Source organism: Pseudophryne corroboree, chromosome 6 (assembly GCF_028390025.1).
Source record: "Pseudophryne corroboree isolate aPseCor3 chromosome 6, aPseCor3.hap2, whole genome shotgun sequence".
NCBI classification, from domain to species: Eukaryota; Metazoa; Chordata; class Amphibia; order Anura; family Myobatrachidae; genus Pseudophryne; species Pseudophryne corroboree.
In genome coordinates, this window is record NC_086449.1 from 48,593,208 (window position 1) to 48,620,839 (window position 27,632).

The following is a 27,632-nucleotide window of genomic DNA, read 5'->3' on the forward strand; positions in this document are numbered from 1 at the left end:
GCTCCCTTCTTGGTAAGGGCCACAATGGGAGCAACTAGGTCAGAGAAAGAGTGAATAAATCTCCTATAGTAGTTTGCAAACCCTAAAAAGCGCTGAATTGCTTTTAAGTTGGTGGGTTGCGCCCAACTAAGGATGGCTTGGAGCTTTTTTGGTTCCATTCGGAATCCCCGAGGGGAAATAATGTACCCTAAAAAGGATACCTCCGTGACATGAAATTCACACTTCTCCAGCTTGGCATATAAGTGATTTTCACGTAATTTCTTTAGCACCTGACGCACCTGGGTAACATGTTGTTCTACAGAGTCAGAATATATCAAAATATCGTCTAAATAGACCACAACGAATCTTCCCAGAAACTCACGGAGCACATCATTAATGAGATCCTGGAAAACTGCCGGAGCGTTAGATAGGCCGAATGGCATGACCAGATATTCATAATGGCCTGACTGAGTACTGAATGCCGTTTTCCACTCATCCCCTGACCTGATTCTGATGAGGTTATATGCTCCTCTCAGGTCAATCTTAGAAAAAATAACAGCCGAACATAGCTGATCAAAGAGGACAGAGATCAGCGGCAGAGGGTAAGTATTCTTTACTGAGATCTTATTCAAAGCTCTAAAGTCAATGCAGGGTCTGAGTGAACCATCCTTCTTCTCTACGAAGAAGAAACCTGCACTTAAAGGGGATTTAGATGGCCTGATAAATCCTTTCTCAAGGCTTTCTTTCACATACTCATTCATGGCCACAGTTTCAGGACCAGACAATGCATATAACCTTCCTTTAGGCAACGTGGCACCAGGAATCAAGTCAATGGTACAATCATAAGGCCTATGGGGAGGCAAAACATCCGCATTGCCCTTGGAAAACACATCAACAAAATCCTGGTATTCCCCAGGAATATGTGCGGAAGCGGCGGCAGCGACTCGGATAGGAAGCGTAATACATTCTTTATCACAGATGGTACCCCATTGTAGGATCTCCCCAGACTGCCAATCTATGATGGGATTATGAAAGGCCAGCCAAGGGTGACCCAGAACCACAGGAACTGCTGGACAATGGGTAAGAAAAAACTCAATCTTTTCAGAATGCAAAGCTCCCACCGAGAGCAAAACAGGAGGTGTACATAGAGAAATAACCCCATTGGATAAGGGACTCCCATCTAAACCATGCATGGTGACACACCTACCCAGGGTTAGCTGAGGAATACCTTAGGCCTTGGCCCATGTTAAATCCATAAAGTTTCCTGCAGCTCCACTGTCCACAAAAGCAGAGACCGAGGAACAGAGGCTGCCATAGGAAACTTTAGCAGGAACCAACAGTGAATTATTTGAGGAGATGAGCTGTAGACCAAAGTGAACCCCCTCACAACTCACTTGGTCAGGAAGTTTCCCGACTTGTTTGGACAACTACGGGCAAAATGTCCCTTACCTCCGCAGTATAAACACAGACCAGAATTTTGCCTCCTGGTTCTTTCTTCCGGAGACAATTTGGAGAGACCAATCTGCATAGGCTCCTCTATGTCAACAGGAATGGAAGGAACCCAGGGAGAGGACCCGACAGATGCCCCTTTTTCAGCCCTCCGCTCTCTGAGCCGACGATCTATTTTAATAGAGAGCTCCATGAGGTTATCGAGGGTCTCAGGAGCGGGATACTGGAGGAGACTGTCTTTTATAGATTCAGATAAGCCGAGGCGAAACTGACTGCGCAGGGCAGGGTCATTCCAGCCACAGTCGTTCGACCAACGGCGAAACTCCGTACAATAATTCTCTGCGGGATTCCTACCCTGTCTAAGAGCACGCAAGTGACTTTCTGCGGACGCCTCTCTATCAGGGTCGTCATATAATAGCCCTAAAGATTTTTAAAAGGCGTCTACAGACGATAAGGCCGGATCATCTGTCTTTAAACCAAAAGCCCAGGTCTGAGGATCCCCCTGAAGCAGAGAAATAATAATCCCAACCCGCTGAGCCTCTGTACCTGAGGTAACTAGTCTTAAACGAAAATACAGTTTGCAAGATTCTTTAAAATTAAAAAACTGTTTTCTATCCCCAGAAAAACGGTCAGGCAGATGCATTTTTGGTTCAGGGATGACCCTCGGGGAAGTCCGTAACAGATCTTCCTGTGACCTCACCCGGAGGGACAGATCCTGAACCATCTGAGTAAGTTCCTGAATCTGACTAACAAGAAGCTGGCCATGATTTGGCCCAACACCGGCGGGATTCATAAGGCCAACAAATTCTCCCAACTAAAAAATGAAAAAAATTTACTGTAAGTTAAATCTTTTCTTTTGTGTGGCCGGTGATAATGTTACGATTCCTGTACTCCAGACCGGAGAAGATCTTATGGCAGGGATCTGAGTACAGGAACAATATACAGGTTGTGGGAGCTGGAGAGCCTAGTAACCCCTGGCGCCCTAACTCCGTTGTCTCGCCCGTGTTATCAGAAATCCCCTGCGAGACTATGGTTGCTTGAGCCCATGGCAGCCGCGTTCGAAGGGCGGATTATGTCTGCCCAACCCCGATGCCCCCGCAGGTCTTAATGGGAGACAAGGGGAAGTCCGAGACAGGGTGATAACAAGGGGCCCTCTGACTAAGCAACCAAGCCAGGGGTTACAAGCTAACTTAACTAAATCAAAAGGTATGTGCGGACTAGCCGCCAGGGAAAAGGACAACCAAAGATCCACTGATCCGACACTCCTATCCGGCACCGCTGGACACCAGAGTGGATCTTGTGGAAGCGGAATCCTCCGCAAAGCTCCAGAACACAATATAAACAAAATAATAAACTGTAGCGGACAAGCCGCAACACACGGCTGCGCCGCGACTCACGAACACCACCAGATGTTAAAGGTGCTCGGTCAGACTCCAGGAACAGATGGTAACTTCCGAGTACTGGATCTCTGAGGACAGGAACAACCGAATAGACCGGGACTGGGAACTCTCTGTAGCAGACTCAGGCAAACAGGAAGCTATCACCGGCGTCTGTGGGAAGTCCAAAGGGAGCCTATAACTGTGGGCTCCCCAATCAGGAGCCAGACTAGGCAATTAATGGAAATGCCGTGCAGCTTGCATGCTGCACGGCCAGCACATGATGATATCACTATAGAAGACCCAGCAACGGGGAACGCGGCCCGAACGTGGCGTCCCCGTTGCTAAGGTCCGGGCGGCTGCGTGCGCCCGGCGTCAGCGTTGCCAGGGAGCCGGCGGCTGCACGCGCCCGGCGTCCCTGGTTGCTTGGCGCCGGGCCGCACCGCTGATCGGACCCCGGCGCCTAACACTATGGGCCTCAAATTGGGGTCCATTAAGGTTCAAATTTCGGCCCTGTCGATTTTCTTCCAGAAAGAATTGGCTTCAGTTCCTGAAGTCCAGAAGTTTGTCAAGGGAGTATTGCATATACAACCCCTTTTTGTGCCTCCAGTGGCACTGTGGGATCTCAACGTAGTTCTGGGATTCCTCAAATCACATTGGTTTAAACCATTCAAATCTGTGGATTTGAAGTATCTCACATGGAAAGTGACCATGCTGTTGGCCCTGGCCTCGGCCAGGCGAGTGTCAATTTGGCGGCTTTTTCTCACAAAAGCCCATATTTGTGTGTCCATTCGGACAGGGCAGAGCTGCGGACTCGTCCCCAGTTTCTCCCTAAGGTGGTGTCAGTGTTTCACCTGAACCAGCTTATTGTGGTACCTGCGGCTACTAGGGACTTGGAGGACTCCAAGTTGCTAGATGTTGTCAGGGCCCTGAAAATATAGGTTTCCAGGACGGCTGGAGTCAGGAAAACTGACTTGCTGTTATCCTGTATGCACCCAACAAACTGGGTGCTCTTGCTTCTAAGCAGACGATTGCTAGTTGGATGTGTAGTACAATTCAGCTTGCACATTCTGTGGCAGGCCTGCCACAGGACAAAATATGTAAATGCCCATTCCACAAGGAAGCTGGGCTCATCTTGGGCGGCTGCCCGAGGGGTCTCGGCTTTGCAACTTTGCCGAGCTGCTACTTGGTCAGGGGCACACCCTGACTGAGGAGGACCTGGAGTTCTCTCATTCGGTGCTGCAGAGTCATCCGCACTCTCCCGCCCGTTTGGGAGCTTTGGTATAATCCCCATGGTCCTGACGGAGTCCGCAGCATCCACTAGGACGTCAGAGAAAATAAGATTTTACTTACCGATAAATCTATTTCTCGTAGTCCGTAGTGGATGATGGGCGCCCATCCCAAGTGCGGATTGTCTGCAATACTTGTACATAGTTATTGTTACAAAAATCGGGTTATTATTGTTGTGAGCCATCTTTTCAGAGGCTCCGCTGTTATCATGCTGTTAACTGGGTTCAGATCACAGGTTGTACAGTGTGATTGGTGTGGCTGGTATGAGTCTTACCCGGGATTCAAAAATCCTTCCTTATTGTGTACGCTCGTCCGGGCACAGTATCCTAACTGAGGCTTGGAGGAGGGTCATAGGGGGAGGAGCCAGTGCACACCACCTGATCCTAAAGCTTTTACTTTTGTGCCCTGTCTCCTGCGGAGCCGCTAATCCCCATGGTCCTGACGGAGTCCCCAGCATCCACTACGGACTACGAGAAATAGATTTATCGGTAAGTAAAATCTTATTATAGTCCCCAGCGTATCATGTGTATAACCTAGAACAGAGTCCCTGCTGTATAATAACACTGCACATTATACATATACAGTATATATTGAGATAGAGTCCTGGGAAAGATAGTGGCATCGTACGAGGCCATTCCCTTCAGCAGGTTCCATGCGAGGACCTTCCAATGGGACCTACTGGACAAGTGGTCTGGGTCTCGTCTACAGATTCATCAATTGATCACACTGTCCCCCAGGGCCAGGGTATCTCTCCTGTGGTGGCTACAGAGTGCTCACCTTCTAGAGGGCCGCAGGTTCGGCATTCAGGACTGGGTTCTGGTGACCACGGACGCGAGCCTCCGAGTTTGGGGAGCAGTCACACAAGGAAGAAGCTTCCAAGGACTTTGGACAAGTCAAGAGACTTGTCTTCACATCAACGTCCTGGAGCTAAGGGCCATACACAACTGCGTTAAGCGGAGAACTTACTTCGCGACCTACCGGTTCTGATTCAGTCAGACAACATCACCGCAGTGGCTCACGTAAACCGCCAAGGCGGCACAAGGAACAGAGTGGCGATGGCGGAAGCCACTAGGATTCTTTGCTGGGCGGAAAATCATGTAAGCGCACTGTCAGCAGTGTTCATTCCAGGAGTGGACAACTGGGAAGCAGACTTCCTCAGCACGCACAACCTGCATCAAGGAGAGTGGGGACTTCATCAGGAAGTCTTCACACAGATTGCAAGTCAGTGGGGACTGCCAAAGATAGACATGATGGTGTCCCTCCTCAACAAAAAGCTACTGAGATATTGTGCCAGGTCAAGAGACCCTCAGGCGGTAGCTGTGGACGCCCTGGTGACACCGTGGGTGTTCCAGTCGGTTTATGTGTTTCCTCCTCTTCCTCTCATCCCAAAGGTGTTGAGAATAATAAGAAAAAGAGGAGTACAGACAATTTTCATTGTTCCAGATTGGCCGCGAAGGGCCTGGTATCTGGATCTGCAGGAGATGCTCACAGAAGATCCGTAGCCTCTTCCTCTAAGGCAGGACCTGTTGCAACAGGGGCCCTGTCTGTTTCAAGACTTACCACGGCTGCGTTTGACGGCATGGCGGTTGAATGCCGGATCCTAGCGGAAAAGGGCATTCCGGATTAGGTCATTCCTACTCTGAAAAAGGCTAGGAAGGACGTAACAGCTAAACAGTATCACCATATATGGCGAAAGTATGTTTCTTGGTGTGAGGCCAGGAATGCTCCTACGGAAGAATTCCATCTAGGCCGTTTCCTTCACTTCCTACAAACTGGAGTGAATTTGGGCCTAAAATTGGGCTCCATTAAGGTTCAGATTTCGGCCTTATCCATTTTCTTTTAGAAAGAATTAGCTTCTCTCCCAGAAGTACAGACTTTTGTGAAGGGAGTGCTGCATATTCAGCCTCCTTTTGTACCTCCGGTGGCACCTTGGGACCTTAATGTGGTGTTGAGTTTCCTTAAGTCGCACTGGTTTGAACCACTTGAAATGGTGAAGTTAAAATATCTCACTTGGAAGGTGGTCATGTTGTTAGCCTTGGCTTTGGCTAGGCGAGTGTCGGAATTGGCGGCTTTGTTTCATAAAAGCCACTATCTGGTTGTCCATATGGATAGAGCGGAATTGCGGACCCGTCCTCAATTTTTGCCTAAGGTGGTGTCATCTTTTCATATGAACCAACCTATTTTGGTGCCTGTGGCTACGCGAAACTTGGAGGATTCCGAGTCCCTTGATGTGGTCAGGGCTTTGAAAATTTACGTTGCCAGAACGGCTAGAGTCAGAAAAACAGAAGCACTGTCTGTCCTGTATGCAGCCAACAAGGGTGGCGCTCCTGCTTCAAAGCAGACTATTGCTCGCTGGATCTGTAACACGATTCAGCAGGCTCATTCTACGGCTGGATTGCCGTTACCAAAATCGGTCAAGGCCCATTCCTCTAGGAAGGTGGGCCATTCTTGGGCGGCTGCCCGAGGGGTCTCGGCACTACAGCTGTGCCGAGCTGCTACTTGGTCGGGTTCAAACACCTTTGCAAAATTCTATAAGTTTGATACCCTGGCTGACGAGGACCTCCTGTTTGCTCAATCGGTGCTGCAGAGTCATCCGCACTCTCCCGCCCATTTGGGAGCTTTGGTATAATCCCCATGGTCCTTACGGAGTCCCCAGCATCCTCTAGGACGTAAGAGAAAATTAGATTTTAAACCTACCAGTAAATCTTTTTCTCCTAGTCCGTAGAGGATGCTGGGCGCCCGTCCCAGTGCGGACATATTTCTGCAAGACTTGTATATAGTTATTGCTTACATAAGGGTTATGTTACAGTTAAGATCAGTCTTTGGCTGATGCTGTTTTGTTCATTCTGTTAACTGGTTAGTATATTCCATGTTATACGGTGTGGATGGTGTGGGCTGGTGTGAATCTTGCCCTTAGATTAACAAAAATCCTTTCCTCGTACTGTCCGTCTCGTCTGGGCACAGTTTCTTTAACTGAGGTCTGGAGGAGGGGCATAGAGGGAGGAGCCAGTGCACACCCAGACCTAAAGTTCTTTCTTAAAGTGCCCATGTCTCCTGCGGAGCCAGTCTATCCCCATGGTCCTTACGGAGTCCCCAGCATCCTCTACAGACTAGGAGAAAGATTTACCGGTAGGTTTAAAATCTTATATTTTTCTCTTTACATGTGTGGTATTTGATGTTTTTACCTGAGGGTGAACACAAACACACAGTCTATAGGTTGTGAAATTCAAGTATAAGATTGAAGAGAACAAGCATTAGTAATATGACTTGTTACATTTGTAAGGCGCCTTAGTGGAATATATTATATCCTAGAACTGTGAAAATGTTTTGCAGTAGGTGAAACTTCTTTATATCTTTGCTGGGCTGACTTCTGGATCTTGTTGCGCACTCTGTAAACCACTTATTTTCCTTGAGTTGGTGGGGTGTGGTCTGGACAACGGAGGCGTGTCTGGACCATTTGGGGGGGGCGGGCCGTGGTGGCTGCGTGATGTCACACGCAGCTGCTGTGACCCAAAGCGTGGTGGGTAGCTCCCTGTCACTGCACAGGAGCTATGCTGGCAGGGAGCTACTAGTCAGGTACATAAGCATCACCGCTGTGCCATGCTTTTATACCTGTGTGGGGTGGGTTGACCCTGACATGCACGGCAGACTTGCCCTGTGCTGGGCATCCCCCCGCATGTCAGAGTACATGATCGTAGAAGTGCTAAATTTAGCACATCTACGTTCAACTTTGAATTCCCCCCTTAGTGTGTATGTTTCATTTAAATCAGGAACTTATCCTGCTGGCTTCTCAGCATTCCAGTTCTTCTAGTTCTGCGAGCCCATTTCATCTCCTGCATGTGATACACCCCTTAGCAATCTATATTGATCAGACTGCTTAGCAAGGCAGCGAGCTGGTCTTCCCTGCACACATTTGGCAGGAGGAAAGGGGTCTCTGTACTGCACATCTGACTGGAAATGGGAGCCCAGCATCATAAAGATGCATCATGTTCCTTATACAATATAACACTACAACTGATTACAATGGTGATCTTCAGGCTATTAAATAAAAAAATGTTTTTTTTTTTTTTACAGGTAACTTAAGGAGCTGGAGTCCCACTAAGAATAGAAGACAGGGCTGTGGAAAGAGACGACGTGGAAAGGCTCCTTGTTCCCTGATCTAGCCAACTAAAGATATAATTTCTTCTTAAGCCTCTGAATTTACATGATGAGTCTCACAGGAGAGAGACCACATCTGTGTTCTGTGTGTGACAGAAGCTTTACATGTAAATCACATCTTCTCATACATCAGAGGAGTCACACAGGAGAGAAACCATTTACATGTTCTGAATGCAGCAAGTGTTTTTCCCAGAAGTCACATCTTCTTATACATCAGAGGAGTCACACAGGAGAAAAACCATTTGAATGTTCTGAATGCAGCAAGTGTTTTTCCCGGAATTCACATCTTATCAGACATCAGAGGAGTCACACAGGAGAGAGACCACATCTGTGCTCTGAGTGTGACAGAAGCTTTACATGTAAATCACATCTTATCAGACATCAGAGGAGTCACACGGGAGAGAAACCATTTGAATGTTCTGAATGTAGGAAGTGTTTTTCCCAGAAGGCACAGCTTGTTATACACCAGAGAGTTCACACAGGAGAAAAACCATTTGAATGTTCTGAATGCAGTATGTGTTTTTCCCAGAAGTCAGAGCTGGTTATACATCAGAGGAGTCACACAGGAGAAAACCCAATTACATGTTCTGAATGCAGCAAATGTTTTGCCAGGAAATCATATCTTGTTATACATCAGAGGATTCACACAGGAGAGAAACCATTTAAATGTTCTGAATGTAGCAAGTGTTTTTCCCATAAGTCATATCTTGTTATACATCAGAGGAGTCACACAGGAGAGAAACCATTTAAATGTTCTGAATGTAGCAAGTGTTTTTCCCATAAGTCATATCTTGTTATACATCAGAGGAGTCACACAGGAGAGAAACCATTTACATGTTCTGAATGTAGGAAGTGTTTTACTAGAAAGAAAACACTCAGTAATCACATGCGGAGTCACTCTGAGGGCCCGAATGCAGCTTGTGTATCATAAGTAATGTAACTTATCAAAACTGTATGAATTCAATGGAACCAATATTTATTTTCTGAATGTGACAAGTGTTTTATATAAATCTGTCTTGATAAAGACAGGAGAGGTCAGACAAGTGGACCTGGAGGTACTTTTCCCCTTGGGAAGGTCTCTGTGTTAGGAACTAGAGCTGCAGTATAACAATAGCCAATGACCGTGGGACTGCCATTACTGAGCTCTGTAATATACAGCTGTTCTGCTCATGCAGGTGCTGGGACTAGTAGAGAGTTCCAGCAGCTCCTCTCAGTACTGGGATTCCTTCTCTGACCAGCAGGGCTATGAGTGCTGGGTATTTCTACAGGAACAATGTATGCTGCTCTGTTTCACCGTATGGGTTATTGTACGGGGTGTTATTTTTAACCACTTTTTAGATGCCATTTTGTCCATGTTTAACTCCATTTTGTATGTGTATGACCTCCTTGCTTTATATACTGTACATACTTTTTATTAGGATTAGTGCTTTGCAGACATATAGGCACCAGTTAGAAATATAGTGTCACGTTAAGTTACAAGTTTTCTTTCACCTTTGACATAGTGTGAAAGACATAGTGAGTGGGAAGTGTATACAGCTTTTAGGGTGGCTGATTATAATAAATATATGTTCCTGTTATCAGTATCTCAGATGGAAACTGTCTAGTAAGATGTTTGGGGTATTGTGTACATAAGTAGGGGAAAGGGTACAGTTGTCTAGAATAACATAAATTATGTTATCCTGAATGACTACTGCACCCAGCGTCACAGACCCTGAATGTAATATCTGGTAGGACAATGTTAGCGTATCCTTGCAGGGTTATAAAGCCTAGAGACTTACACATAGCAAGTAGTTCTGATGGAAGCTAGGTCTGGCTGCAGCGGACCTAGACTTCTACAAACCCCCTCCAGCTTGTAACTTGCGACAAAGTTATAAGGCGTTACCCTAGAGAATGACTGAACTACATTATTTAAACTACTTAATCGATGACCATCATCTGGGACAGATCTTATAACATCTGGGATAAGAGCTGAGTGTTCTAATTTGTTCTTGTTATTATTGTAACTTTGATAAATGATTATCCTTTTTACTATGTCCTGTGAGAGTCTCCATATTTAACATATTGTATTGCAGAACCTGGTCGCTTAAGATTTTCAACCGACAACAGTTATATTTACTAAGTATCAGTTTTTCAAAGCCACTGATTCTCGCTGTCTATGATCGCTGGATGATAAAGGGCAGTAATAATACATGTAAATTCAGGCTTGTTTTGCTTGTATTTCTATTGCCCTTTACATCCAGCACACAAATGGAGTGAAAATCTGTGGCTTTCAAATTAACTGTGTAGTAACTACAGTATACCCGCTACAGGTCTTTCCTCTGGTCTCTTATATCTCCGTATTCTTTCTCTAAAACCTTTTATTTCTCTGACGTCCTAGTGGATGCTGGGTACTCCGTAAGGACCATGGGGAATAGACGGGCTCTGCAGGAGACTGGGCACTCTTAATGAAAGATTAGGTACTATATCTGGTGTGCACTGGCTCCTTCCTCTATGCCCCTCCTCCAGACTACAGTTAGAATCTGTGCCCGGCCAGAGCTGGATGCACCCTAGGGGCTCTCCTGAGCTTCCTAGAAAAGAAAGTATTTGTTAGGTTTTTTATTTTCAGTGAGATCTGCTGGCAACAGACTCTGTTACGTGGGACTGAGGGGAGAGAAGCGAACCTACCTGCTTGCAGCTAGCTTGGGCTTCTTAGGCTACTGGACACCATTAGCTCCAGAGGGATCGAACACAGGCCCCGACCTCGGTCATCCGGTACCGGAGCCGCGCCGCCGTCCCCCTTGCAGAGCCAGAAGACTGAAGAGAAAGTTGAAAATCGGCGGCTGAAGACTTCTGTCTTCATTAAGGTAGCGCACAGCACTGCAGCTGTGCGCCATTGCTCCCTTAGCACACCACACACTCCGGTCACTGTTGGATGCAGGGCGCTGGGGGGGGGGGGTGCTTCCCTGGGCAGCAATTAGATTACCTTTTTGGCACAAATAACACATAATACAATGTATAACACTGTATATGTGTATAAACCCCCGCCATTAACATTATAAAAAGCGGGAGAGAAGCCCGCGGCTGAGGGGGCGGGGCTATCTTCCTCAGCACACCAGCGCCATTTTCTCTTCACAGCTCCGCGGGAAGGACGCTCCCCAGGCTCTCCCCTGCAGTAAAGAAATCTACCAAACAAATGGATGATCGGGCGCTTTCAGGTGCTGTGTCTCTAATGCTGCTGCTATAACAACTTGGAGGTAGTCACACCCCAACCATACATCAAAGAAAACCAAGGAAATAAATAGCAGCGCTAATGGAAATGTTATATAAAGATTCTAATATTCAATTTAATAAAACATAAATTTAGGCCTCAATAAAACATTGGATCCACGATCCATATATAACTGTCACAACTGAGGGCCTGAGCTGACGGGAGGCAGCCTCAGTTGTAGGGGCTGAGATGTACCGGAACCTGGGAGGTTGTATCAGACCCCTGGACATGTAAGTAACATGAATAATAACTGCCCGAAGGCGTGACCACGACAACTTGGATAAAAGTCAATGATGTTTATTATGACAACTCCGCAACACAGCAGCAGTAAAAGAAAACGTAAAAGTCAGCAAAGAATAAATACAGTTCCTGAGTACTACAGGATGGCAGGAGCCACAGGGCACTGGTAGTGTGAGATAGTTCTTATGATCTTCTAGATGGAAAGTCCTTACCAGGCCCGACTGTAGCAATGGAGATAACCCAGGATTGTGCCAGCTGGTGTTCCAGGAAAAGCTGGGTTGCTGAAGGTAAAACAGCTGCTGTGGATACTGGCTGGAACCAGACTGTTGTTAGCACGGAGTGGATACTGGCTGGAACCAGTTAAATAATAAATGAACTTGGGAGCGATGAAATATGAACTGAAATGTAGAACTTGAGAGCGGAGAAATAATAATACCGGTGGAGAGTGGTAAAGTGTAGAAAGGACACCGGCCCTTTAAGGGAAGCTGTACTCTGCTGGAAGCTGAGCTGGAAGCAGGTAATGTTGTAGCTGGAAACAGATGAATCCACAATGGATTGGAGAGTCAGGCTACACCGCAGGTGGAATGCTGGTGCGGGTCTCTATGGTGGAAGTCTTGAGACAGGAGCTGGAATCTGGAAGACAATCACAGGAGAGAGACAAACAGGAACTAGGTTTGACAACCAAAGCACTGACGTCTTCCTTGCTCAGGCACAGCTTACTTATACCTGCAGCAAGGAAGGGGTTGGCTAGGCAATTATGCAAATCAACAATACAGACAGCAGATTGGTGGAAATGATCAGATGACAGAATCCAAGATGGCTGCGCCCATGCAGACACTTGGAGGGAAGTTTGGTTTGTAATCCATGTGGTCTGGGAAACAGTAATGGCGGCGCCGGCCACCGGAGACAGGAGACGCCAGGCTGATAGATGCACATTTAACCACGCGGGCACAGCGGAGGCCGCGGCTGATGAAAACACCACTCTGACACTCTGCATATGGAAACTCAGGAACAGCGGAATCCGGTCCTGGAACGCTGAGCCCGCCTTAGGAGGCATCTGAAGGGTAAGTAATGGCGTCCAGATACCCGGATCGTGACAATAACATTTTAAAACATGACAAATAGTAAAATTAGCATGTATGGGTCAATAAATTGTGGCTGCCTGTCACATTAATATCCGTTCCTATTATTAAATCTGGATTATATAGCAGATGGAGACAGACTAACAATGTAGTCACACCAGTACACATTACCCAAAGGCCGCTAGAGGTGTAGTCCCTTAAGAGTGTCTCTGATATTTTGACTCAAAAACCAGCCAGGTTTGGGATCCTCATTTAGTGCGGTGTCCTCTTCATAGAGATGGGGTAAATGGTGTTCCTGGTTTTTAGATGCTTGTCCCGTTTTTTTCTGCAGATGGCAAAGTCCAGTTTGGTCCGGATATGTTTATGGCAGCAACAAATATCACGATTGATGACCCAGGTAGCCTCCTCCTGACGCGTTTCGCTGTGAGCAATGCAGCTTTATCAAAGGTGACTTAGGTAGGCAACTGGCAGGATATTTATACCTTAGGTAATTAGTAAACTAAGCAGCTGTTTCACTCAATCCTTCAATTTATCCAATTTCTCATAAAAACAATCAAATGAATCTTCTATAAATTAGAATATATTCCTAGGACAGACTCAGACATCTAGATTCTATTTTTAAGAAGAATTGAATCCAAAAACAGATATATTTATTATGATCAGACCCCTACCTATTGTAGTACTTCCGGGTCACGGGGGCATCAGTTTTCATAACAAGTATCTATTCTATCCTTATCTTTCCTTATAGCATGGACATAGGGGTTTCTTTTCCCTCTGGTAACGACACAGCCTCACTTTCATCAGCCCAACACCCATATAGAAAATTAAGCTAAGATCCGAAGTCAAATACTCAGATCCCGTATTTCCGCCCTGTGGAGCGCATTTGCGTTCCACCATTCTGTGTGGCGGAACATGTCACTAAAACAACATCCGTCTAGCGGATCATGTGTCCCTCATTTCCCTGGTGACTATGGGAATTGTAGTTTAGTGTAAAGTGACTAGGAAGACGGGGTAATCTTTCCCGTTGGTATGACAACCCGCGATCGGCTCCTTCAGTTTCTTAAAACAATAATGTGTAAGCCTATTGTTGGAACAATTAGGAGGAGATATATTTTCTTATTGCAGATACACCTTATTTCAAAAAAATAATTTTGATAATGTTTATAAAGGTCAGTCCCTATCCAACTCATTTCTCAGCTTCTATACTTATGTTGCTGTATCTACAGTTGTTCTTCACCCATTGTTATTTATGTATCTTATTTTATTATCCATAGAGAAAAGCCAGAAAGGATGGAAAGAACACAAGAACATGAGGAACGTGAACTCGCACACTCTCCTCCTCAAAGACACATCTATCAATACAGACACTTCCATAAAGTCTATACACCACAAAGAAACAGAATTACTTTGATATACTTCTAATTTAAATATCTCATTCCTTGTTCTTTTTATCCTTATTTTTATTTGTGTTATTATACGTATAATTTATCCTCATATTTCTCTTCTCCAATAAGAGTACTAATATTTATATTTTTACATATGGAGACAGAGAGGGAGGAGGAAAGGAAAAAAAAAAGGGGAGGATGGGAAGGAGGGAGAAAAAAGAAAGGGAAAGGAACAGAAGAGAAAGGAAAGGAATACAGGGAAGAAGAAAGAAGGAAGTCGACTACATCCCAATATATGGGATACAATGTATCCACAGAGAACTTTTCTTGTAGTAGATGGGATTTACTATATATAATTTATGCGTCCCAGTCTTATCACCATCACAGATGTTTTTTGGAAAAATTAAATAAAGGGAACATTGAAATCCTATTTTTGCTTCTATTTCCGGAACGTGTAAATTATTATCTTCCTTTCCTCATATATCTATGTTATTCAAATCACAGTATTTAGTTCCACTGCCTCATTGAGGCCCTCAGGGAATATGCTGTTCATCTGGTACATCCAGAAAACCTCCTGTCTGCATAATCTTTTATATCTGTCACCCCCACGTATAGTGTACGATATATGTTCTAAGCCTAGGAGTTTTAAACATTTTGGATCTCCACCATGAATATCATAATAGTGTTTCGAAACACTATGTGTCTGGATCTTATTGATGATATTTCTCCTATGTTCTAGGAACCGTACTTTGAGTGCTCGGGTTGTACGTCCGATGTATTTTTTGTCGCACCCACAGACCAACATATAAATGACATATGGAGTATCACAGTTAATGAAACTAGCAATTTCAACTATTTTCTCAGATGTTACAGCCTTGATTTCTTTTGTTCGATTCAGAATATGGTTGCATGTTATACATTTATTTTTCCCGCATCTATGACAGCCTTTTACTTTAGCTTGGTGATCCTTCAACCAGTTCTTATTCCCGCTTATGTCCTTAATATTTTCTTTAGTAGTCTTAAGATAACTGGGGGCTAATACATTTTTAAGGGATTTATTCTTACGGAAAATAAATCTTGGATTTGAATCCAATATTGAAAACAATTGTGGATCTTGTCTTAAAATCCAATAATTTTTTGATACTATATTCCTAATCTCCAAGTGGCAGTTGTTATAAGTTGAGATAAATGCTATCTCTTCCATTTGACTCATCTTATCTGTCTTCTTTATTTTGGGTGCTAGGAGATCTTCCCTTTTTCTCTGTCTAACTTCGTCCAAAGCTGATTTAATGAGTAGTTTTGGGTAACCTCTATTGAGGAACGCCTCCGTCATAATTTCAGCTTGTTCATCAAAGCAATTCCTACGTAGACGCAGAAATTGACTTTTGGGAATGCTCTTTTTCCAAGGCAAATAGTGACTACTTTTAAAGTGAAGATAAGCATCTGTCCCCACCTCCTTCATATAATTAGTGGTGAAAATTCTATTTTCCCTGATCTCCAAGGAGATATCCAAAAAATTGATTTTGTGAGGGTGGTAGGTATGAGTGAAAATTAAATTAAATGAATTGGAATTTAAGTGAGAAACAAAATTAGAGGCAGACAGTGCATCCCCATCCCAAATAATAAATAAATCATCTATGTAACGGCCATAGAGAACCAGGCCCGCACCGAGGTCCCCCCCCCCCACACGAGTTGGTCTTCGACCTCGCCCATGTAGAGGTTGGCGTAACTCGGCGCGAACCGGGTTCCCATGGCCGTTCCCATCACCTGTAAGTAAAAAGTATCCAAAAAAGTGAAATAATTGTGCCGTAATATAAATTATATAGAATCCAAAATGAATTGTTGATGTAAATCAGTGAGATCCCCATCATTAACGAGTCTCTTTGCTATTGTCTTAATCCCCAAATCGTGCGGAATATTAGTGTACAAACTTTGGACATCGAGTGTGAGGAACCCATATGAATCTCTCCACTCGATGTCCTTAACTAAATTTAAAAAGTGTGTCGTATCCTTGATATGTGATTTAAGCGAAGTGACCCTTGGCTGTAAAAAAATGTCAACATAATGTGAAAGGTTAGACGTGAGGGAACCCACACCCGAAATTATAGGACGGCCAGGAGGTGCAGTGAGTGACTTATGAATCTTGGGGAGGTGATAATAAATGGGGACAGTAGGATGTGGACAAAACAAAAATTTGAATTCCTCCTTGGAGATCAGGTTATCACTCAAAGCTTGACCTAAAAGGTCTTGGAGTTCCATCAAAAAAGTTGAAGTAGGATCTTTCGGCAGAATTCTATAAAAATTGCGATTATCCAACTGTCTTTTAGCTTCACTGATATAATCAGACCTATCCTGTATAATTAGCCCCCCCCCCCCCCTTATCGGCTTGCTTGATCACGATTGTGCTGTCTTTTGTTAGTCTATGGATGGCTTGCTTCTCCCATTTATTGAGATTATTTGTTTTGGATGTTTCTGGTGTTTTTGAACATAAGTCTTTGAATTCCTCTAAAGTAGTTTTATAAAAGCTGTCTATACTGGATCCCTTTGTTTTAATAGGGTAAAATTCTCACTTATTTCTCAGCTTGTTTTTTATGTTGATATCAAACACTTTGTGGGGTTTTGGGGGAGTATCTTCAGAGTTCTCACCGAGAAGATCAGTGAGTATCTCTAGGGCCCCCAAAACTTCTCCATCAAGAACTATGGGTACCGCTTCCTCCCTTTTCTTTAATAAATTCTGCTTTGCAAAGTACTTCTTCCGACATAAAGTTCGGACAAACCTATTTAGTTCCACAAATAAATTGAATATATTGGGTGGTGTTGACGGGGAAAATTTTAGACCCTTACTAAGCACTGCAATTTCACTCTCTGTTAATTGTCTACAGGAAAGATTAAATATATTTTCCTTCTGAGACAATTTCCTTTTTATTTTTAATCTCTTATATACTTCCTTCCTCCCTCTTCTTCCTCGAAGCTGACGTTTCTCCTTTTTCCGGCTCTTTCTCTCTGCCAGTCTTTGTCTCGATCCTGAAACCTCTTCCGCTGTTCTAAAAAATCGTTTGATCCATGGGAGGCATCAGGATGTGACTTGGGTCTAGCCCCGAGTGCCCTATCTTCGGGGTTTCTATTTGTGGGTTCGGGCTCACTCCAGTCTAAACGACGTTTTGGAAAATGAGTCCTACTTCTCTGATCATTTTTGGGAGTGTCTACTGGACGCCTTCTTTCCTCCCCTCTATACCGTGAAAAATATTCAGGTCTTCTAGCTGGAGGAGAGTTGTTAGTAAGATCTTTCTGTCTCTGGTTTCTATTTCTTCCATAAGATCTAACGCTATCAGTTCTATAGTTCTCAACATCCCGTTGGAATTTTCGACATTTTGTCTCTAGTATTGTTTGTTCAAATTTGTTCACCCTTTCCGTAACCGCATTATCTCTATCTTTATATTCACTACTCTGACTGTGCGATTCTAATTTATTTTTGAGTACTTCAATATCAGATTCTATACTCTTAAATTTTCTGTCCTGTAATCTATTACTAGACTCATGAGGGCCAATGAACAACGATCCAGTGTGGAATCCCATTTCTTCTGATATTCCACATTGTCGTGGAAGATTGAGGGTTTTGAGAGTCTCAAACCCCTTGGTATTATCTTTTTATCGATGTATCTCTGCATATTAACTGTATCTAACCAGTGTTTTATTTCTGATTTTAGTAGATCCTCTAATTTGAAAACATCTCCTCTTAATTGATCATCATAATCCCCTCCTTTACTCTCTATTGGGCTGTCCCATTTCGAAAGATAATCCTGTCTTCTACTGAGTCTGTCCTTAAAATTAGAGAAACAGCCCATGCTGCCCAATCAAAACTATGTGAAAAAGCAAAGAAATCTACCAAACAAATGGATGATCGGGCGCTTTCAGGTGCTGTGTCTCTAATGCTGCTGCTGTAACAACTTGGGGGTAGTCACACCCCAACCATACATCAAAGAAAACCAAGGAAATAAATAGCAGCGCTAATGGAAATGTTATATAAAGATTCTAATATGAAGGATTGAGTGAAAAAATTCTTCAATTTAATAAAACATAAATTTAGGCCTCAATAAAACATTGGATCCACGATCCATATATAACATTTTAAAACATGACCAATAGTAAAATTAGCATGTATGGGTCAATAAATTGTGGCTGCCTGTCACATTAATATCCGTTCCTATTATTAAATCTGGATTATATAGCAGATGGAGACAGACTAACAATGTAGTCACACCAGTACACATTACCCAAAGGCCGCTAGAGGTGTAGTCCCTTAAGAGTGTCTCTGATATTTTGACTCAAAAACCAGCCAGGTTTGGGATCCTCAATTAGTGCGATGTCCTCTTCATAGAGATGGGGTAAATGGTGTTCCTGGTTTTTAGATGCTTGTCCCGTTTTTTTCTGCAGATGGCAAAGTCCAGTTTGGTCCGGATATGTTTATGGCAGCAACAAATATCACGATTGATGACCCAGGTAGCCTCCTCCTGACGCGTTTCGCTGTGAGCAATGCAGCTTTATCAAAGGTGACTTAGGTAGGCAACTGGCAGGATATTTATACCTTAGGTAATTAGTAAACTAAGCAGCTGTTTCACTCAATCCTTCAATTTATCCAATTTCTCATAAAAACAATCAAATTAATCCTTCTATAAATTAGAATATATTCCTAGGACAGACTCAGACATCTAGATTCTATTTTTAAGAAGAATTGAATCCAAAAACAGATCTATTTATTATGATCAGACCCCTACCTATTGTAGTACTTCCGGGTCACGGGGGCATCAGTTTTCATAACAAGTATCTATTCTATCCTTATCTTTCCTTATAGCATGGACATAGGGGTTTCTTTTCCCTCTGGTAACGACACAGCCCCACTTTCATCAGCCCAACACCCATATAGAAAATTAAGCTAAGATCCGAAGTCAAATACTCAGATCCCGTATTTCCGCCCTGTGGAGCGCATTTGCGTTCCACCATTCTGTGTGGCGGAACATGTCACTAAAACAACATCCGTCTAGCGGATCATGTGTCCCTCATTTCCCTGGTGACTATGGGAATTGTAGTTTGGTGTAAAGAGACTAGGAAGACGGGGTAATCTTTCCCGTTGGTATGACAACCCGCGATCGGCTCCTTCAGTTTCTTAAAACAATAATGTGTAAGCCTATTGTTGGAACAATTAGGAGGAGATATATTTTCTTATTGCAGATACACCTTATTTCAAAAAAATAATTTTGATAATGTTTATAAAGGTCAGTCCCTATCCAACTCATTTCTCAGCTTCTATACTTATGTTGCTGTATCTACAGTTGTTCTTCACCCATTGTTATATATGTATCTTATTTTATTATCCATAGAGAAAAGCCAGAAAGGATGGAAAGAACACAAGAACATGAGGAACGTGAACTCGCACACTCTCCTCCTCAAAGACACATCTATCAATACAGACACTTCCATAAAGTCTATACACCACAAAGAAACAGAATTACTTTGATATACTTCTAATTTAAATATCTCATTCCTTGTTCTTTTTATCCTTATTTTTATTTTTATTTGTGTTATTATACGTATAATTTATCCTCATATTTCTCTTCTCCAATAAGAGTACTAATATTTATATTTTTACATATGGAGACAGAGAGGGAGGAAGAAAGGAAAAAAAAAAGGGGGAGGATGGGAAGGAGGGAGAAAAAAGAAAGGGAAAGGAACAGAAGAGAAAGGAAAGGAATACAGGGAAGAAGAAAGAAGGAAGTCGACTACATCCCAATATATGGGATACAATGTATCCACAGAGAACTTTTCTTGTAGTAGATGGGATTTACTATATATAATTTATGCGTCCCAGTCTTATCACCATCACAGATGTTTTTTGGAAAAAAGCCACTGATTCTCGCTGTCTATGATCGCTGGATGATAAAGGGCAGTAATAATACATGTAAATTCAGGCTTGTTTTGCTTGTATTTCTATTGCCCTTTATATCCAGCACACAAATGGAGTGAAAATCTGTGGCTTTCAAATTAACTGTGTAGTAACTACAGTATACCCGCTACAGGTCTTTCCTCTGGTCTCTTATTTCTCCGTATTCTTTCTCTAAAACCTTTTATTTCTCTGACGTCCTAGTGGATGCTGGGTACTCCGTAAGTACCATGGGGAATAGACGGGTTCCGCAGGAGACTGGGCACTCTTAATGAAAGATTAGGTACTATATCTGGTGTGCACTGGCTCCTCCCTCTATGCCCCTCCTCCAGACCACAGTTAGAATCTGTGCCCGGCCAGAGCTGGATGCACCCTAGGGGCTCTCCTGAGCTTCCTAGAAAAGAAAGTATTTGTTAGGTTTTTTATTTTCAGTGAGATCTGCTGGCAACAGACTCTGCTACGTGGGACTGAGGGGAGAGAAGCGAACCTACCTGCTTGCAGCTAGCTTGGGCTTCTTAGGCTACTGGACACCATTAGCTCCAGAGGGATCGAACACAGGCCCCGACCTCGGTCGTACGGTACCGGAGCCGCGCCGCCGTCCCCCTTGCAGAGCCAGAAGACTGAAGAGAAAGTTGAAAACGGCTGAAGACTTCTGTCTTCATTAAGGTAGCGCACAGCACTGCAGCTGTGCGCCATTGCTCCCTTAGCACACCACACACTCCGGTCACTGTTGGGTGCAGGGCGCTGGGGGGGGGGGGGGGGTGCTTCCCTGGGCAGCAATTAGATTACCTTTTTGGCACAAATAACACATAATACAATGTATAACACTGTATATGTGTATAAACCCCCGCCATTAACATTATAAAAAGCGGGAGAGAAGCCCGCCGCTGAGGGGGGCGGGGCTATCTTCCTCAGCACACCAGCGCCATTTTCTCTTCACAGCTCTGCTGGAAGGACGCTCCCCAGGCTCTCCCCTGCAGTATACAGTACAACAAGGGTAAAAAAGTGAGGAGGGGCACATAAATTTAGGCGCAATATTGTGTATATAAGCAGCTATTGGGAAAAATCACTCAGTAATAGTGTTAATCCCTGTATTATATAGCGCTGTGGTGTGTGCTGGCATACTCTCTCTCTCTGTCTCCCCAAAGGACTTTGTGGGGTCCTGTCCTCAGTCAGAGCATTCCCTGTGTGTGTGCGGTGTGTCGGTACGGCTGTGTCGACATGTTTGATGAGAAGGGTTACGTGGAGGCGGAGCAGGAGCCGATAAGTGTGATGTCGCCCCCTACGGGGCCGACATCGGAGTGGATGGATATGTGGAAGGTATTAACCAACAGTGTCAACTCCATACATAAAAGGTTGGATGATGTAACAGCCTTGGGACAGCCGGCATCTCAGCCCGCGCCTGCCCAGGCGTCTCGGAGGCCATCAGGGGCTCAAAAACGCCCGCTACCTCAGATGGCAGACACAGATGTCGACACGGAGTCTGACTCCAGTGTAGACGAGGATGAGACAAATGTACAGTCCACAAGGGCCATCCGTTGCATGATTACGGCAATGAAAAATGTTTTGAACATTTCTGACATTAACCCCGTTACCATTAAAAAGGGTATTATGTTTAGGGAGAAAAAGCAGCCATTGACTTTCCCCCCATCTGATGAGTTAAATGAATTGTGTGAAGAAGCGTGGTGTTCCCCTGATAAGAAACTGGTAATTTTATAAGAAGTTACTGATGGCGTACCCTTTCCCGCCAACGGATAGGGTACGTTGGGAAACGTCCCCTAGGTGGCACTGCCGTGTCAGGATACGGCCGCCTTAAAGGAGCCTGCAGGTAGAAAGCAGGAGGCTATCCTGAAGTCTGTATATACACACTCTATACTGAGACCTGCAATTGCTTCAGCATGGATGTGTAGTGCTGCAGCAGCTTGGTCCGATACCCTGTCAGACAACATTGATACACTCGACAGGGACACTATTTTGCTAACCATAGAGCATATAAAGGACGTAGTTTTATATATGAGAGATGCACAGAGGGATATTTGCCGACTGGCATCGAGAATTAATGCAATGTCCATTTCTGCCAGGAGAGTATTATGGACTCGGCAGTGGACAGGCGATGCTGATTCTAAAAGGCACATGGAGGTTTTGCCTTATAAGGGTGAGGAATTGTTTGGGGACGGTCTCTCGGAACTGGTATCCAAAGCAACAGCTGGAAAATCGACTTTTCTACCTCACGTTCCCTCACAGCCAAAGAAAGCACCGTATTATCAAGTACAGTCCTTTCGGCCTCAGAAAGGCAAGCGTCAGAGGCGCATCCTTTCTGCCAAGAGGCAGGGGTAGAGGAAAGAAGCTGCATCAGACAGCCAGTTCCCAGGAACAAAAGTCCTCCCCTGCTTCCACTAAGTCCACCGCATGACGCTGGGGCTCCACAGGTGGAGCCAGGTGCGGTGGGGGCCCGTCTCCGGAACTTCAGCGACCAGTGGGTTCGCTCACAGGTGGATCCCTGGGCCCTACAAGTGGTATCTCAGGGATACAAGCTGGAGTTCGAGGTGACTCCCCCTCGCCGTTACCTCAAATCAGCCTTGCCAACTGCTCCCAGGGAAAGGGAGGTAGTACTGGCGGCTATTCACAAGCTGTACCTTCAGCACGTGATAATTAAGGTTTCCCTCCTTCAACAGGGACGGGGTTACTATTACACAATGTTTGTGGTACCGAAACCGGACGGTTCGGTAAGACCCATTCTAAATTTAAAATTCTTGAACACTTATCTGATTAAGTTCAAGTTCAAAATGGAATCGCTCAGGGCGGTTATCGCAAGCCTGGAAGAGGGGCATTTTATGGTATCACTGGACATCAAGGATGCCTACCTGCATGTCCCCATTTACCCACCTCACCAGGAGTACCTCAGGTTTTGTGGTACAGGATTGTCATTACCAATTCCAGACGTTGCCGTTTGGTCTGTCAACGGCACGGAGGGTATTTACCAAGGTAATGGCCGAAATGATGATACTCCTTCGGAAGAAGGGAGTTATAATTATCCTGTACTTGGACGATCTCCTTATAAAGGCGAGGTCCACGGAACAGTTGTTAGCCAGCGTAGCACTATCTCGGGAAGTGCTGCAACAGCACGGCTGGATTCTGAATATTCCAAAGTCACAGCTGATTCCTGCGACGCGTCTGCTGTTCTTAGGCATGATTCTGGATACAGACAGAAGAAGGTTTTTCTCCCTGTGGAGAAGGCCCAGGAATTGTCATCTCTGGTCTGGGATCTCCTGAAACCAAAGCAGGTGTCGGTGCATCATTGCATGCGGGTCCTGGGAAAGATGGTGGCTTCATACGAAGCAATTCCCTTCGGCAGGTTCCATGCAAGGATCTTTCAGTGGGATCTGTTGGACAAATGGTCCGGATCGCATCTTCAGATGCATCGGTTGCTCACCCTGTCCCCGAGGGCCAGGGTCTCTCTACTGTGGGGGCTGCAGAGTGCCCATCTTCTCGAGGGCCGCAGATTCGGCATACAAGACGGGGTCCTGGGGACCACGGATGCAAGCCTCCGAGGTTGGGGGGCAGTCACTCAGGGAAGAAACTTCCAAGACAGTGGTCAAGTCAGGAGACTTCCCTACACATAAATATTCTGGAACTAAGGGCCATTTACAACGCCCTGAGTCAAGCAGAACCCCTGCTTCAAAACCAACCGGTGCTGATTCAGTCAGACAACATCACGGCGGTCGCCCATGTAAACCGACAGGGCGGCACAAGAAGCAGGATGGCAATGGCAGGATGGGCGGAAAATCACGTGCTAGCACTAGCAGCAGTGTTCATTCCGGGAGTGGACAACTGGGAAGCAGACTTCTTCAGCAGGCACGACCTCCACCCGGGAGAGTGGGGACTTCATCCAGAAGTCTTCACACTGATTGTAAATCGTTGGGAACGGCCAGAGGTGGACATGATGGCGTCCCGCCTCAACAAAAACCTAAAAAGATATTGCGCCAGGTCAAGGGACCCTCAGGCGATAGCTGTGGACGCACTAGTGACACCGTGGGTGTACCAGTCGGTTTATGTGTTCCCTCCTCTTCCTCTCATACCCAAGGTACTGAGGATAGTACAAAAGAGAGGAGTAAGAACAATACTCATCGTTCCGGATTAGCCAAGAAGAACTTGGGCCCTCATTCCGAGTTGATCGCTCGCAAGGCGAATTTAGCAGAGTTACACACGCTAAGCCGCCGCCTACTGGGAGTGTATCTTAGCATCTTAAAAGTGCGAACGATGTATTCGCAATATTGCGATCACAAACCTCATAGCAGTTTTAGAGTAGCTTCAACCTTACTCGGCATCTGCGATCAGTTCAGTGCTTGTCGTTCCTGGTTTGACGTCATAAACACACCCAGCGTTCGCCCAGACACTCCCCCGTTTCTCCGGCCACTCCTGCGTTTTTTCCGGAAACGGTAGCGTTTTCTGCCACACGCCCATAAAACGCAGTGTTTCCGCCCAGTAACACCCATTTCCTGTCAATCACAATGCGATCGCCGGAGCGAAGAAAAAGCCGTGAGTAAAAATCCTTTCACCTTAGCAAAATTACTTGGCGCAGTCGCAGTGCGAACATTGCGCATGCGTACTAAGCGGATTTTCACTGCGATGCGATGAAAAACACCGAGCGATCAACTCGGAATGAGGGCCTTGGTACCCAGAACTACAAGAAATTATCTCCGAGGACCCATGGCCTCTGCCTCTCAGACAGGACCTGTTACAGCAGGTTCCCTGTCTGTTCCAAGACTTACCGTGGCTGCGTTTGATGGCATGGTGGTTGAACGCCGGATCCTAACGGAAAAGGGCATTCCGGATGAAGTAATTCCTACGCTGATAAAAGCTAGGAAGGATGTGACAGCAAAACATTATCATCGCATATGGCGAAAATATGTTGCTTGGTGTGAGGCCAGGAAGGCCCCTACGGAGGAATTTCAGCTGGGTCGATTTCTGCACTTCTTCCAGTCAGGAGTGACTATGGGCCTAAAATTGGGATCCATAAAAGTCCAGATTTCGGCCCTGTCTATTTTCTTTCAAAAAGAACTGGCTTCACTGCCTGAAGTTAGACATTTGTTAAGGGAGTGCTGCATATTCAGCCCCCTTTTGTGCCTCCAGTGGCACCTTGGGATCTCAACGTTGTGTTGGATTTCCTAAAATCACATTGGTTTGAGCCACTTAAAACCGTGGAGTTAAAGTATCTCACCTGGGAGGTGGTCATGCTGTTGGCCTTGGCTTCGGCTAGGCGTGTGTCAGAATTGGCTGCTTTGTCATGTAAAAGCCCATATCTGATTTTCCATATGGACAGGGCGGAATTGAGGACTCGTCCCCAATTTCTCCCAAAGGTGGTATCAGCGTTTCATTTGAACCAACCTATTGTGGTGCCTGCGGCTACTAGGGACTTGGACGATTCCAAGTTGCTGGATGTAGTCCGGGCCCTGAAAATCTATGTTTCCAGGACGGCTAGAGTCAGAAAGACTGACTCGCTGTTTATCCTGCATGCACCCAACAAGCTGGGTGTTCCTGCTTGAAAGCAGACTATTGTTCGCTGGATCTGTAGCACTATTCAGCTTGCACATTCTGCGGCTGGACTGCAGCATCCTAAATCAGTAAAAGCCCATTCCACAAGGAAGGTGGGCTCTTCTTGGGCGGCTGCCCGAGGGGTCTTGGCTTTACAACTTTGCCGAGCTGCTACTTGGTCGGGTTCAAACACTTTTGCAAAATTCTACAAGTTTGATACCCTGGCTGAGGAGGACCTTGAGTTTGCACATTCGGTTCTGCAGAGTCATCCGCACTCTCCCGCCCGTTTGGGAGATTTGGTATAATCCCCATGGTCCTTACGGAGTACCCAGCATCCACTATGACGTCAGAGAAAATAAGAATTTACTCACCGGTAATTCTATTTTTTGTAGTCCGTAGTGGATGCTGGGAGCCCGTCCCAAGTGCGGACTCTCTGCAATACATGTATATAGTTATTGCTTAACAAAAGGATTATTGTTATGAGCCATCTGTTACGTGAGGCTCAGTTGTTATTCATACTGTTAACTGGGTATAGTTATCACAAGTTGTACGGTGTGATTGGTGTGGCTGGTATGAGTCTTACCCTGGATTCCAAATCCTTTCCTAGTAATGTCAGCTCTTCCGGGCACAGTTTCCTTAACTGAGGTCTGGAGGAGGGGCATAGAGGGAGGAGCCAGTGCACACCAGATATAGTACCTAATCTTTCTTTAAGAGTGCCCAGTCTCCTGCGGAGCCAGTCTATTCCCCATGGTCCTTACGGAGTACCCAGCATCCACTACGGGCTGCGAGAAATAGAATTACCGGTGAGTAAATTCTTATTATTACTACTATTACTGTTTAGTAAAATGGTGCAAGTAAAACACTGGTCATCTGTATCCCATAGCAACCAAATGATAACACTTGTTTGTTTGCTGGCACTAGACAGCTAATAGCTGATATCTGGTTGCTATGGGTTACGGTGCATGCTTGTTTTTCACATCATGTAATAAGTCCCAAGTGTCAAAGTCAGAAAAATATCCCCATGCACGTTGCCATATTTGCACCTCACACTGGTCCGCGCTGCCCATGCGTGCGCTTTCCCGTGATAGCGCATACCCGCTGTTGCGTGCACCCGCTCGCACTCGGTATGCGTATTTACGGTAAAGGGTATGTAGTCGTAGCGTGCGACTCGATAGTTACATATTTTCACAATTAATGTAGTTTGTAGATCATGGTCCCTTTGATAGATTCTGAAAGTTTGGTTAATATAGAATGTCCCTGAACGGAGGGATCCCTCTTTGTATTGTAGGAAGGGTCTAACAGGAGTCATGCAGCAGTGTTTGGTACCCATCGGAAGAGTATTTAAATAGCAATATTCCGGTGTTGGTTTGGAGCGTATTAATCGCTCGTGCGAATAGTTATGGACATAAGAAGTTTATGTCCATTTCTATTATTTACTCATACTCAGGTATGCGGCGGGAAACCTAGTTTCCCACCCACCTGAGCTGTTAGAAATCGTCACAGCCCACCTGTATGAATCAACCTATGACCTTTTGTTATGATGCGAAGCCGAATTCCTGCGCCCAATGGACAATGAGATTATAGGGACCATTGGATTGCATTGTGTGTGTAGCATAAAAGACGGGCCTGTGGCATCCAGTTTTCACTTCTCATCAAACGGTTCTCATTGCTGATAATCGGGAAGCTGGATGTCCAGAAGCGCTTGCGATCGTTTACCCTTGTGCGTAAGTTTCTCTCCGTAATCATTGTCTTACTGTGAGCCAATTTCTCTCATTTCTCTCCATTTCTCTCTCTCCCTTCTCTTTTCTCTCACATCTCCCCTAGACTAGTATTGTATTGTATCAGATAGTGTTGTATTTTGGTTAGGAAGTATCTGTTATATTGTAGTGTATCATTTGTACTGTTATTCTCTTTTACAAGTATATTAGATATAATACAGTTAATAGGCTTTGG

At 45.0% G+C, this 27,632-nt stretch overlaps 1 protein-coding gene across 5 annotated transcripts in view; it reads left to right on the forward strand.

Annotated features, from left to right (window-relative positions):
- Positions 1-14,619, forward strand: part of LOC134936057 (zinc finger protein 300-like) — a 33,971-nt gene extending 19,352 nt beyond the window's left edge. The window contains exons 2-4 of one of the 5 annotated variants that reach the window (XM_063930967.1): positions 8,169-8,764; positions 13,153-13,277; positions 14,096-14,619. In XM_063930967.1, coding sequence (XP_063787037.1) covers positions 8,299-8,764; positions 13,153-13,277 — 591 coding nt within the window. In that variant the 5' untranslated portion in view covers positions 8,169-8,298 and the 3' untranslated portion in view covers positions 14,096-14,619. Of the gene's footprint in view, positions 1-8,168; positions 10,284-12,251; positions 12,804-13,152; positions 13,278-14,095 lie in introns of those variants that run through there. The other 4 variants (XM_063930966.1, XR_010180448.1, XR_010180447.1 and 1 more) reach the window with 4 other exon arrangements.
- Positions 14,620-27,632: the final 13,013 nt, after the last annotated feature.